The sequence below is a fragment of the Pagrus pagrus genome (assembly GCF_965226575.1).
Source record: "Pagrus pagrus genome assembly, chromosome: 19".
Lineage (NCBI taxonomy): Eukaryota > Metazoa > Chordata > Actinopteri > Spariformes > Sparidae > Pagrus > Pagrus pagrus.
In genome coordinates this window covers 11,598,918-11,612,525 of record NC_140203.1, presented here as the reverse complement: position 1 = coordinate 11,612,525, position 13,608 = coordinate 11,598,918, and the positions used below count along the sequence as shown (strand labels likewise).

Below are 13,608 nucleotides of genomic sequence, written 5' to 3'. Positions count from 1 at the left end.
CAGCACTGTAACATCAAGCGTGTCACAGTGGAATCTGCTGAACATGGGCAACAGTTTGAAGCCTAGCAACCCTGTCATCTGCTTGTCATTGTGTTAGTGTCACAATGTCTTGAATGCTAACCTGCATCAGTTAATTTCTTGATAGACTGTTAGTTCTTGTTGTGACCAATTAAACAATAACTTCTTGATGCTTGAGGCAATCTTAAGAGACCAAAACAGTCAAGTGGAGGCAACCCCCTCCCCATCTTGGCTTTTCCACTCTCTTCATCAAGTGTTTATTTGTTTGCAGGCGACAGGAGGTGAATAGAGGGTCTGGGTGTCAAGTGAGCGAGTGGTGCAATGATGGACTTGGTCAGAGTCAAGGGCTTTTTATGTTCTGGCAGATCTGAGACTGAGTCTGACTCAACTGCAGAAGACTGCCAACACCTTTTGATTTCTTTTCTTCTCTCTTGCCTTTTGCACATCTTAATTTTCCGACTCTTTTGTTTCCCCCCCGTCTAGTTTCATTCTCTGTCTTTCTTTAATCCTCTTGGAGTCTTTCTCCATTCTTCAAACTACATTCCTTTGTTCTCATTCCCTGAATTTCTCTTGTGTAGACTTTTCCCACTGTCTACTATTTTTCGTCCCTTATTGTGCCTCTTTCTTCCCCTCATTTTTATGTCAGTCATGCTGGATGTTTCTTGTTGCCAGCTGCTCCAAGTGTCTCCCCTCATATGCCCTGTGTTACTGATGTCTTATACACACAAAAGGCTGCTCTCCTGGGCATGATGCCAGCCAGGTTAGCCCCTCTCCCAGGCTGGACCCCTGGTGGTTTCAGATTCACAAGTGACAGAATCGCTTTATATTTTCAAAAGTCTACCATGGCAACTGCAACTAAGGGATTGGGCCCTTTACTCTGGGGTTAAATGATAAGGTTACAGAGGAAAGTAGAAACTGTGTCCAAAATGTAGAGAAATGCGTATTTGTGTTTTGTGCAAGCAGATTTCCCCAACCTCTCAGAAATGTTTTTTGCTTATTACTTTGGTTAAATTTTGACCTTCACTGTGCAGAATGATGTATGTGCAGAGTTTGACACTTGAAGGCTGTTTCCCATTCATCTGCCAAAGGCTGTCTGTGCTCAGCTTAAATCTGAAGTGAGGAGTGTGTCTAAAAAACATGAATTTTGATGTTATAACTACAAACCCGATTTAAAAAAAGTTGCAAAGCTGTGTGAAAAGTAAACAGATTGCAATGAGTTGCAAATCCTATTTGACCTATTTTCTGTTACAGTTCGCGAAAAGGTGAGAACCCAAATACAGACACAGCGGCAGGCAGGTTAAGAAACAAAGCTATTTGTTGCAAGCTTTATTGACAAAGCTAGAATATGAAAATCAAAAAGCTGGCAATGAAAATGCAGGCAACAAAAAGGCTGGCAACTTAAAGGCAAGCACAAGGCTAAAGAGAATCCAAGAAAAAACTAAGAATACAAAACTAAGAACAAACCAGAAAGCCGCAGGGAACAAAAGCTGTAACGCAGAGAACACGCAAGAAGCAAACACAGACAGAGTAATCGCAGAAGTGACGCTAATGAAGAGCTTCCCATTCATTGTCTATGAAGGGAGCTGTGCAATAAATTCTGGTAGTGGCACGTCGTGTTTTGAGAGATGGGGCGTCGAGTTGCAAGCTCCTCATTTGCATAAAGTTGATATCTGATGACTGTATGCAATTAAGCGGTGTTCAGCACAACGCTATACCTCTGGAAACTCCTGGAGAATTATAAAAACCTGACCCGTTTCTGATTCTGCAACTGCATGGCTTATTTCTTGCTTAACATATCCTCAGAAACACATGTAGCTGAGCTATTTTTTTAATATAAGAGAAAGTTTCCAAACGAGCTGTAACTCCCAAAGCAGCGGTCCATGAGCAATGTTCATCCAATCAGGTGCAGCCAGTGAGTTTTTGCGTGGTTGTCAGAGGGTGTAGCCTGTTTTGGTCAAGTGTGTTGGGAAGTGTTGACCTGTGGACACGTAGCATTCAGGAAAAACACAGACTTAAATACACAGGGGCTACTTAACTGACGAAACACAGGTGAACAGGAAAAAAGGCGGGAAAAAGACAAAGACAGGAAGTGTACAACAAAAACAGGACACACAAGGATAATAACCTACAAAATGAAACAGGAAATAAAAACTAAAAAAATGACAAGCCTAATCGTTAAAGAGTGAAATTCTTTCCCATTCTTGCTTGAGATATGACTTCAGTGATACCTAGCAGACATGCAGACATGCACATAATGAGAAAGGGCTTTAATTAAGTAGGCTTTATTGTAAGTACTGTTGGAGTATCTATTAATTAACAAACAGAGATTATTATCAAAAGAAGAAAATGTTTATATATCAAAATATGTCTGGAATAATCTTTGAGTTTCTTTTTTTACCTGATGCGTGTGTCTTTTACTTTTACTTTTAAAGACTGACTTTTGACAGCCTCGTATTCTTGTGAGCACATTGGATTTGTAAGAAGATTTTGGGTAAGTAAATTTAGACAGGTTAGGGTTCACTCTTGATTGACTTCTCAAACCCTGGATGCACAAGGTTTCATTATTACAAAAAAAAACAAATCATCCAAATGAAGCATTTCTGATCTTACAGAAACAATGCCTTTCAAAACTTGAAAATGTAAAAAAAAAAAAAAAATGATATAACACACATGGGTAATGTTTGCAAAGGTTCAGGCACAAACATGACTTGGTAAGGGTTTGGAAAACGTTATGATTTGAGGGAAAGAAATGCACTTTGTTAAGGTTAGGGAACTTTGTTGTCCATGATAAGCATTTGGTTACGTTTAAGGAACAATCATGGTCGCGGTTGAAACAAACTAATGTTGACTGTTAGTTAGAAAAGGGGAACCAACAGCCGTCCCACGTGGCAAAGTCCTTCATTTTGTTGGCCTACCCCTCCACTCCGACCGCCTCCCTATTTGGACTTTTTGGCTGTACAATAACGTCACCCAACTTCCTCCTTTGCTCCCAATGGACAAGAGTCATAATTACTACGGCTGCTTTGCCACTTGAACGTAAACATGTGTTATTTTTGGGCATTTGTGTTTGTATTTCTCCAAAATTGTACATTTTGTGTCAAGCTTTGTGTGGTCTCTCATATTTGTATTGTAACTTTTATTCAAAAGATTGAAATGATTTACAAGAAATCTTGAAGCTTGTTTTATTCAGAATAAATGTGATACTGTAATGCACTGTTAGAATTGCCTTTTCTCGCTTTAAAACTACTTAGATGAACATTTCAAGGTATGTGTTTGTATGAAATGTGATTATATCAACTTTTCATGAGATTAACAGAAGGATACTTATCTTCTTAGACCCATGTTGGGGCTGTTTCGACTTGGATGGCAGAGTTTGGAAAATTACATTTCACAGTCTGGGATGGGATAATTTCTCTCCTATGGTGATGGAGGTAGGGGTGTGATTGAAGAGTGGAGAAGAGTGAGGGATAAAAGGAAGGATAGAAACGCCAAACAGCAGAAGGAGGCAGTGGCTTGGGGGAGGGGTACAGTGGGATTGCTGTGAAGTTGTGTGAGATGGAGAGGGAAGAGCAGAAAATGAGAAGGAAAGATGTTAAGCAAAAGACAGATGTAAACAGAGGGAATTGTAGAGAGAAAGAGACGGAGAGAGGGAGATCTGCATTGTGGCCCAAAGCTGAATGCCGCCTTTATGAGCAATAGTTAAAAGGACACTGAGGCGTGAGTCCCCGTAACCATAGCAACTTCCCAGGAGCCCTGTGACGGACGGATAATAGAGTGAGAGAGGAGTTCCTTTTCTCTTCTTCACCCCTCCCTCCTTCCCTCCCTCTCACTTGTTCTCACTTCCACTCCTCTCTTGGGCAGTTTGTTGGATCCTCGCATCTTACGGGATTTTCCTTGACTCTGCTGGCCTGTTTTTTCTTTTGCCCTTTATGTGTGCTCTGAAGTTTGAGTCCCAGCCCAGCGGAAGGCTGCTCCAGACAACTATTGCCATAATTGCTTGCTGTTATCTTTCTGAGTCACTTTTATGGACTCTCAGAACTATTTGAGGATTTTATTTTTGTGCGTCCACAAGGCTGTTTTGCGTTGGCACAGAGAGAAATGTGCTCCAAAGGCACTGTCTCAGCCCGTGATTCCTTTGTCTACATTTCAGAGGCTGTGCTGTCAAACCATGGTGCTGCCCCCGAGACCAATCGCCCTGAGAATATGCAATGCTTAACAGTAAGTACAATCAGATCTGTTTTAACTTTCTGTCTGTGCGTGTGCATGAATCGTTTAAAGGTGCTTTCATCCCTCTCTTTTTCTGCTCTGTGTGTGGGTGCATGTGAACTTAAGCAAAAAATATTATAAAGTTTAATGGAGTGGAATGTGTGGATGTGTGTACATTCCGTAAATATATATTAACTCTACCACTTTATGTGTTTGTAAGAAGTTTTAGTGGTAATTTCTCTGTTTAGCTACATAAGTTATTTCTTTGAGTTGGTTGTTTGCGTGTGCATTTGCATGATGCATGCTCAATGAATGGATAGGCCTGTGGTAGATATATATACAAAGTAGTTGACCCGTGACATTGCACCATGTCCAACAAACTCATCATGCATAAACATGCCTTCAGTAAGGTTATTTACTGCATGAATTCCATGTTACACATTCTCAGCAACCATAGCAACTAATTGAATTATGCGTTTGAGCATTGAGCGGTGAATGGAGCAAGATGTCATTTCTTGAAAGACAATATCTGTCAGAGAGCTGACTTGCGTGTGGAGCAGAATGATGTTTTGTCATGAGAAAGAGGAAAAGAGATCTGTGTGGTTGGATTCGAAGCCAGTTTTTCTAAGCTGTTCATGGACTCCAGATGAGGGGTCCTCTCTATTGCTCCGCAGTTTTGTGTTAATATTTCAATTTTGTAGTGTTTGACGTCAATTTTTGCATTGTTGGCTGTATGGGATTAATTAACAATGAACGAGGACGACCACTTAAACTGTTTAAAGAGACACTGGAGCATGACTGATGATAAGTTTAGCCATTTTACAGCTGGGAATTGGAAACAGGGATTATTTGAGTCAGCATTTGCTTGACAAAATGTAATAATGACAGCAACAACAGGAACAGACGCATTTATTGTAAAGACCTCTGTGGTAAGGTATGGTTTGGCACCCGTGCAAGTAGCTAAAGTAAGCTTGCCTTTTAAGGATTTTGCCTGTTTTTCTTTGTGTGAAGCACTCGCCTACCAGTTAACTGCAGCCTTACTGTCTACTCGACTGTTGGCCTCGGGACGGGTGAAGACAACCATGTACTACTGCCTTGACACATACAGTAGCTTTGCCAGCAGCCTCTTTGTTCCTGTCAGTGTTGAGCATCAGTGGAAGTTTGTGTCATGTTCCAACTAGATCCATCGAGATTTTTTAAAATAAATCCAGTCAAAACAATTTGTTTTAATAGCCTTCAATTCCTCCCTCCACCTCGGCTTGTTAAACAAACTATTACAAAAAAGGTCCATCAGGGAAAAGTGTGCTCACTAACGTGATTCTGCAGGCTACATAGCTTGTTAGCTGTAGCTATCTCAACAGCTTATTTTTGTGTAGTGTGGTGTTATCCTTCTTCAGCTATCATTACATCATTTGTTCCTTGGCTTTTCAGCTGTAGTTAACAGAGCGTGATGCCTACAATCATGTCACTGTCCCACTGCCAGTTCAGCTGCCAGTCAAAGACGATGCCAAGCAGCACAAGGGCCCATCATCCCGAAGGCTTGAAAGCTGAAGGAGCCTCCATGAAACATTTCTAAGTTTTTCTCCTTCTCAATAATAAGAAATGTCAACTTTAAATTTGATAACCGCTTTCACTGTAGATTCGTTTTTGGCAAAAAATAGTGATTTTGTGTGTTTTTAAACTTTGTCTGTAATGGCGACATTTTATACAAACCTGATTGTTTGTCCTCTTTTTACTGATGTAAATGTAGGTTTCCTTTGACTATTGCAGACAGTCCTGAAGAAATTAACATTTAGATATTTAACAACGTCTTTTCTCCTAAATATGAACTGACTTTGGAAGTGGTGCACAAGTAGGTCATGTCATGCAGAGAAACAAAGGTACTCACATATTACTGCTGGTACAGGAGTTCCTCTGTCATTATTCTCTGAGTCATTTGACCCATCACAGATAGTATTGCCTTGCTGGCTGGGAGTGTTGCATCTTATTTTGCATGCTTTGTTCACACTGTAGCTGAGGGGGAGGATTTATTGCTACTTGGTTTACTAATCTGGGTCCTAAATTGGCAAATTTCCAGAGCGACTTTCATGGAAAATTGAGTCCAGCTCCTGTTCCTACACGATGCCAACATGGATAAAACTTGAGCAAATTCACTTTTTCAGTTTATGATCCATTTGTGACAGTGACTATATTTAGATGGGCCCAGTCTTTATTGAAAATCAGAGGGGTCAGCTGTCACATATAAGGCATGTAGGATATTAAAAGACTTCCAATCTAGCCACAGCTTGCTGCTGTCTGGCAAGCAGTACAGAAGTATCTGCTGTCATACCACCAGACTATGGTACAGCTGCTTTCCTCAAGCTGTAAGGCCAAATGTGTTTTTGGCTTTCATACTTAAAAACATCCATCTGGATATAATCTGGATATGCCACAAACCTGAACCTTGATAAATATCTTCCCTTCACAAGTATTTCTGTTATGCATCACTTGTCTGCAACGCCAGGTACTTGTTATGGTACTTAAGTGGAGGCTATTACTAATTTATTAGTAATGGCTGGTATTTTAATTGCTAGCTGGATTATGTTTTTCCAGGTAAATGAGGCACTTTTACCACACAGAAGTTTATGGTACAAAGTCTCTAACTCTGTGGTTCACATCTTTAGTCTTGTAGATACTGTGAGAGGATATTGTGTTTCAAGAATGGCTGTTTTGGCAGGAAAACAGGTTAGTACATGTTGTCAGGGAACATTTGACTGATTCTGTGACTCCATAGTTTCTGTTTCAAATTTGTTGTACATGAATGCAATTTCATTTTTGGCCTTGCAGTAGGGGCTCTATCAATGTTATACAATTAAGAACTGTTTCTCAAAACAAAATTATATCTAGAGTGGCACTCAATAGAACGCATACCTCCACCAAGGCCCAACAGTCCCTTTCTATTCAATCAAGCCTATTGCAATATCAAACTTGATAGCCCTGTATCGTTCTAAATTTCAAACCACCCATAAATGCTTAACCATATGTAAGCTCACCCAATCGAGGATCTGCATCAAATTTTACTCACTCATAGATATCAGCCACCTAAATATGCCTTGTGCATGTTTTTTTTAAATCAAGAACCATGCATTATACTTTGAGAAACTTTGAGAAACTGTCAAAATAAACGCTGTGTATTGCAATGTTAAAGAAAGTGAGAAAAAATCCTGGATCAGTTCCTTCATCCAGATCCGCAACAAAAGTTAATTCCAGGCTGCGACCCAGCCTCCAAGTTTTGTGGAAATCCATCCAGTAGTTTTTCTGCAATCCTTCTCACAAACCAACCAGCAAACAAACAAACGGACAGCATAGCCTCCTCTGCGGCATCAACTAACATAACAAACGGTTATTTGTAAGTGATGGAACATTAAAGAGGAAAAGTAAGTAGTTTGGTTTTTCATCACCAAACTAGAAAATGATCAGTTCCTGTCATATGCGTATTTATTTTGTCATTTAAAAATTATTATTATATCTTAGACTCCTGCAGTGACTAACAGATAAGCTTATGCAACAGATCAGCAGGTCAACAAAACAAATATCCTTGATGCTTTCAAGGCACTCCAGGATATAAACTCTTTGGAAAGCAGTCGCCATATGGACTTACTGTAGCTAAGAAGCTTGACTGGACAGGATTAGACAGAGAAGCTCACTGTACTTTCACCTTTCACACAATCTTACACAATCACACACATATAAACATACATAAACACAGAAACACAGGGATAAATGATCTCATGAATTAGTGCTAATGCATTTGACATTATGCCTTTTTTTATTGCTTTGTCTTTCTAAAACACCATACTTGGCACAGTGTATCACAAGAAACATGTTTAATTTCTGTGTTTCTTGCTGCAGAATACATTCCTCACATTGCTCGCAGAATAACAATCCTGCAACCAGTATGTCAAGAGTTTGAGCAGCTTTTGAAGTCATATGGAAGGTGAAGAGGGCAGAAATGATGTGGTGCAGCATTGAGATGGAAAAGCTTTGCATCCGGATTTGTGAATGCTCCTTTCCTCTCCCCTCCCTCCCCTCCCTCCCGTCTCCTTCTTGTTCTCTCTCTTCCTCTTTATCTCTGGGTGAATCAAAGTAACAGATGATTGTGCGGTTTGTGTGGGACTGTCTCAGGGGAGAGTTAAGGGAAAGGGGGAAAGCACATTCACAGACTGAATTAGCGAAGAATGGAAAACCTTTTAGACTTTCTCTTCTTTCGTGTGCCCATTTTCTGTTGCCTTGTCCCTGCTCCCTTCCAGATCTTTGCGTATTTCCTCCTTCACTGTTGTGGCCTCCTCCAGCTCCTCTCTTTTCTCCCACTGTCACCTCACGGCCATCAACCCTACTTCACAAAGAGCTCTGTGGTGTCATTAACTGCCCACTCTTTACCTACTCAAACATTTTTCAGTGTTTGATGATGACCATGAATAATTTCAATGATTTGCACAGGGCTCATTGAAAGCTTTTGGACACTTGAGTTGTTGGTGAAGATAATACTTGATATCCACAATGGAATGTCCCTCAAAAAAGCGAGATTACTTGAAGAATATTTTCCCCATTTGTCAGCCTTCCAAGCATTTTCACTTAAATTGATTCCTTTTATACATTAAGACAATTACAAAATTTTTGGGAGAATGTCAAAAATGTGTCACAGCAATCAAGTTCCATTATTTTTCTTCCTCTGACTGTCTTTTGTGTTCCCATGGTTTGCTGTTTGAGATACAAGCGAGATGGCTAGATGTAGGCAAGAATTATAGCATTTTCAGATAAATATAGGTCTTAGTAAACGGAGTGACATTTTGTGATGTGAAAATATAATGCGCCTTTCAATCAGTCTGATCTTTAGAGAAACTTTCTCTTACTTTTCTCTTAGAATTTAAAGACTTCCCTTTAAAAACATCTGTCATTGATTTATAGCCATTTACAGGTTCACTTTACCTGTCAAAGTTGAAGTAAACACAGATATGTGCGCCTGTGAGAAAGCATAATAAAATGTTTAAGTATCTCCAAAATGTGAGTACCAGAAAATGTTTTTCTCACTTCATAGAAATAATCAGACTTGACGTGCAGCATAACAAGAATTCATCTACTCAGCTGCCATGTCAGCATTTACCAATTATGTTTACAGGCAAGAAAAAAAATCTGCTCATGTCATTGGCACGGAGCAGAGAGTTCATGAATAGAAACAATAGTTGCACCCTGGACAACGTGTCCCCCCGCATCACTCTGCTTGTCAGCTAGCATTAGCTCCGAAACCGTCTCTGTGAAAATGGGTCTGACACTCCTGTCTGACGGAAAAGATGGGAAGGAAGGGTGAGGTGAGCTGAAAAGAGGACAGGGAGGTTAGATTTTCTGGCCCATGCATCAGCATAAATGAAGAATGGTTAGATTTATTGCCAGAACGTTACCCTTTGTGAGTACTTTAGGCCCAGGGTCCTAACCTTCATGAGTCCTGCTTATACTTGCCCCTAGCTGCTCTTTTTATTTGAAAGAAATTACAGCACAAACAACATAAAGTAGCAGTGAAGCACATAGCTGCAGTGTTTATCACATTGTATGGACTGTTGTGGCTCAGGTGGAAGAGTGAGTCACCCATCAACCCCAAATTTCTCCAGATGGCCAGAGCTTTAGATGGAAGGTCTGCTGCCGTCGGCGTGTTAGTGTGTCTATGCATGGATGATAGAAAAGCTTTTATAAACTCAGGTTGAAAAGCATGGCTCTATAGATTGCAATGTTGGTCTGTCTATGACTTGATAGCCTCATTTTTCTTCAAGCACCACCATGAGGTTGAAATTGTGGTGAGTTAAATATCGACACAACTTTTGGATAGATTGTCATGAAATTTGAGACAGGCATCCATGTCCCCCTCAGGATGAATTGTAATCACTTGGTGATCTCTCGATGTTTCCTCCAACACATCCTAAGTTTAAAATGTGTATTTGTCCAATATTATGGTTGAAAATAAACACCTGGAAAACTACTGACATTCCCATTACCCTCAACTATATGATAGTTGTGTTTATGGTGCGTTCCATTTACCTTGGAAGTTGGAGCTTGGAATGATGTCATACCCAAGTTGACGACATTCTAGTACAACAAGTTGGAATACCAGGTCTAGCCAAGTAAGAGATTTTTAGCTTTTTAGTTACAACGTTCACAGCTGCTGATTCACAAAGCAGCCATCTTGGATTTTGAATTGATTAGGTGCATCCGACTGGCGTTCCAGTTGAAAGGGCCAACTGGGAACTCGCATAATCCGACTTCGGACTTGTCACCTCAATATGTCTCATATTATTCTCAGTGTCATCTTCAAAATGTTGTAACTGTAGTGTAGTTATGAATCCTTATGTTGAGCCTCTACAGTTTGCACTTAAATTACATCGTGAACTGAGACCCTGAACTTGGCCTTAGACCCATCCTGTGTGTTCACTGGCTTGGAAGACGCCCCCCTCCTTTGATAGCTGTTTATTCAGGTCAGAAAGAGAGAGAGAGAGAGAGAGAGAGAGAGAGAGAGGGAGAGAAAGAGAGAGAGAGAGTGAGGGAGAGAGAGAGAGATCCCACACTACTAAACACCAGATTGGCCTGGTCTGGCTCCCAGACAAGCTTTTCAAACTCTTCTTTCACTCCTCTCCCTAATACATGCTTTCTTCTCTGCCTTTCTTCTCTCCCTCTAATCCGTCCTTCTGCCTATTTAGAGGTGAACAGCGCAGCATGAAAGAGAGAGAAAGTGTTTTTTGTGTGCTTGACGGGTAACCCTCGCCCTTTTGAAAAGGCAAACAGGGAAAAGCTGCCATTACTATTGGCATGAAGGGATCTTAAGACAACGGCCTTTTCTGCCACTTTATTAGCATCGTAGAGACTAGTGCAGCATTGCTCCTCTTTCACCCCTCTGTCACTTCTCTGTCCATGTTTCAATCCATGATGAGCCAGACATCCAAATGATAAAAAGGAGCAGAGGCAAGCTGGCAATTAATGGGGTTGCTAGGGGTTAGACTGGCCACTGTTTTAGCAGTAATTTAACAGGTTTTTCTTTTTTTTTTCTGTATTGCAGTGCTGTCTCTGAGCCATTTGTTGTTATTTTTCTGCAGATTACCACCTCTTTCCCAGGCTTATGGACATTGAAAACAAAAATAAAAGTCATGTTTGGATAACTGAAAGAGGAGGGGAGATTGCCAGAGAGTTGCAGACGTGTGAATTTCCGTACCGTGCGGTCGGGGGCGAGGGGGAGCAGCTGAAAGGAAAAGCAGAGGAAATATGGAAGTTGAAAACATAACAAACAAGCATAATGTCTGGATAGAGATTTGGGACTATGGTAGCTAAGGAGGATGAGGTGTGAAGTCTGATTGAGGCATATGTGTGTGTGTGAGGAAAGTAAAAGTGGTCATTAAAAGTCGTAAGCAATCAGAAACATTTCCGTGCAATTATGGTCTAGAGTTTAAGTCCACTGTGACAAGTTTGCAGCGTCAGAGTTTCCCAACAACTCCTGTTTCAAATCCTGCCTTTCTCCCTCTGATTCATACACGTCTCCCTTCTGCCACCTGCATTAGTCACTACAGTGTATATTTGCAAATGACTGAGAGCTATAGCACCTCTCACAGCCTCATAGTGTGGACTCAGGAAGCAAACTGGTCTTATCGGGGGCAGACACACAAAGCTGTCCTGGCTGTGGGGTGGCGAGGTATGCGTAAGTGCATGTGTGTGTGTGTACAGGGTATGTGTGTGGAGGGGGGGGTGGCGGTGGGAGGCACTTCCTCCTATTCTTCTGCTGTTGAAGAGTTCCCATGAGCGCCCCTGCCAGGAGCTACAGTGTGGCCTGAGCAGGCCGAGCCAGCACCAGTCTCGCCTACATGACGCCGCTACACTCTCTCACACAGCTGATCTCAGGAGCTACTGCAGCTGCTGCTGTTTAGGCCACCGAGCAAGGAGCTGGGCAGTGTGTTAGAACAAATGCAAGTCAAGAAGAGAGCAAAGAAAAGTTGAAGGAAAGAAGACAAAGGGAAGACTGTCAGAACTGAAGTTTAAGAAGAGCCAAGAGAAGGACCAGAAACTGTAGATGAAATGACGGGTACAGACGCAGGAATATGCATTGATGACTGGAGTGTCGTTACTTACAAACGTTGAATGAGTGCAGTTGGAGGTCAGTGGCAGAGTGACGCCAATTCTGCAGAAAGGACTGTTAACAAGAAAATTGAATCTCGACTCATTTGGGGAAAGCTGAAGCGGAGCGAAGGCCAGTATAACGTCTCTAAGGACACATTTTTATCGTCCGCGACGGATTCCTGTCAGTTTTCCAGCAAGGTGAGACGCATTACCATCCAGAGCCACCTCAACTGGACTGCTACCTGGCCATTACACATTTTGAACTCTGCGAGACCGAGCAACTGTCACTGACGAGATGATTCATAACACGCTTAAGTCAACCCAGCCACCGGAGCACAGCCCCAGGAACACGCACTCAGCCGCACAGAGGAAACTGTGGAGGTACTCGGGCTGCAGAAGGGCTGGCCAGGTGGAAAGTCACCGTCGCAGTGTGTGTGTGCTGGCTGCAGATTTGAATGCTGGAGAAGGAGGAGGAGGAGGAGGTGGAGGTGTGATGCATACTATCCATGGGCTGTGCCACCTCTGCATCGGATGTAGGCTGCCTCAGGTGTGTTTATGTTACAGAGAGTAAGGGAGGGGGTGAAGTTGAGAAACAGAGTGCCCAAAGTTTTGACAGTTACAATCTCTGATCAATACTTGTATAATTATTTAGCAAACTAAAAAAGAAGTTCCATCATTCATGAAGCTGTAACATTTTAGTTAGCTGTCAAGCTGTCAATGACTGAAGCTGTATATAAAAATTGATGTGGCAATCAATTTGGGATCCTCGTATTTTCCCATTACCGATGAAGAAAATGCACTTTCAATTACATGTCCGACACATCCGGAAGGGAATAATTATCCGTGAGCGAGTGTAGGAGTTTAAAGGCATATGTGTCTTGCGAGCTGTCTATCCTCTACATTATTTATCCTCCACATAGTGAGAATAGGATAGCAGAAGTGGAGAAGAGCAGAAAAATATTTGCTAGGATATAAACTGATGCTGCTATCCCACACATTTATAGCCAACAAATTTGAATAGCACATTAGAACAAATAGGGAAATGAAACTAAATAATTCAATTGACTCGGTGGAAGAAAACATGAAAAATATGAATAGATGCGTATATTTTGAAGAGACTGAAAACCAGCTGGAGTTCTGCTCCCAGCTTCATGCAATCATGTCTGAAACGATGGTGGAGCAGTGAGGCATGAATGTGAAAAGGGGAAAAGCTCTGTCACACATGCATGAACACATACTCTACACTCATGGGAT

The 13,608-nt window shown here is 41.5% G+C and overlaps 1 protein-coding gene across 8 annotated transcripts in view; it reads left to right on the top strand.

The window, feature by feature from the left end:
- The window catches only part of rgs3a (regulator of G protein signaling 3a), a 154,756-nt gene that overhangs the window by 40,469 nt on the left and 100,679 nt on the right, over positions 1–13,608 (top strand). For 7 of the 8 annotated variants that reach the window (XM_084383656.1, XM_084383658.1, XM_084383651.1 and 4 more), the window contains one exon: positions 4,169–4,236. In XM_084383656.1, the coding sequence (XP_084239782.1) occupies positions 4,169–4,236 (68 nt within the window). Of the gene's footprint in view, positions 1–4,168; positions 4,237–12,084; positions 12,902–13,608 lie in introns of those variants that run through there. The other variant, XM_084383661.1, reaches the window with a different exon arrangement.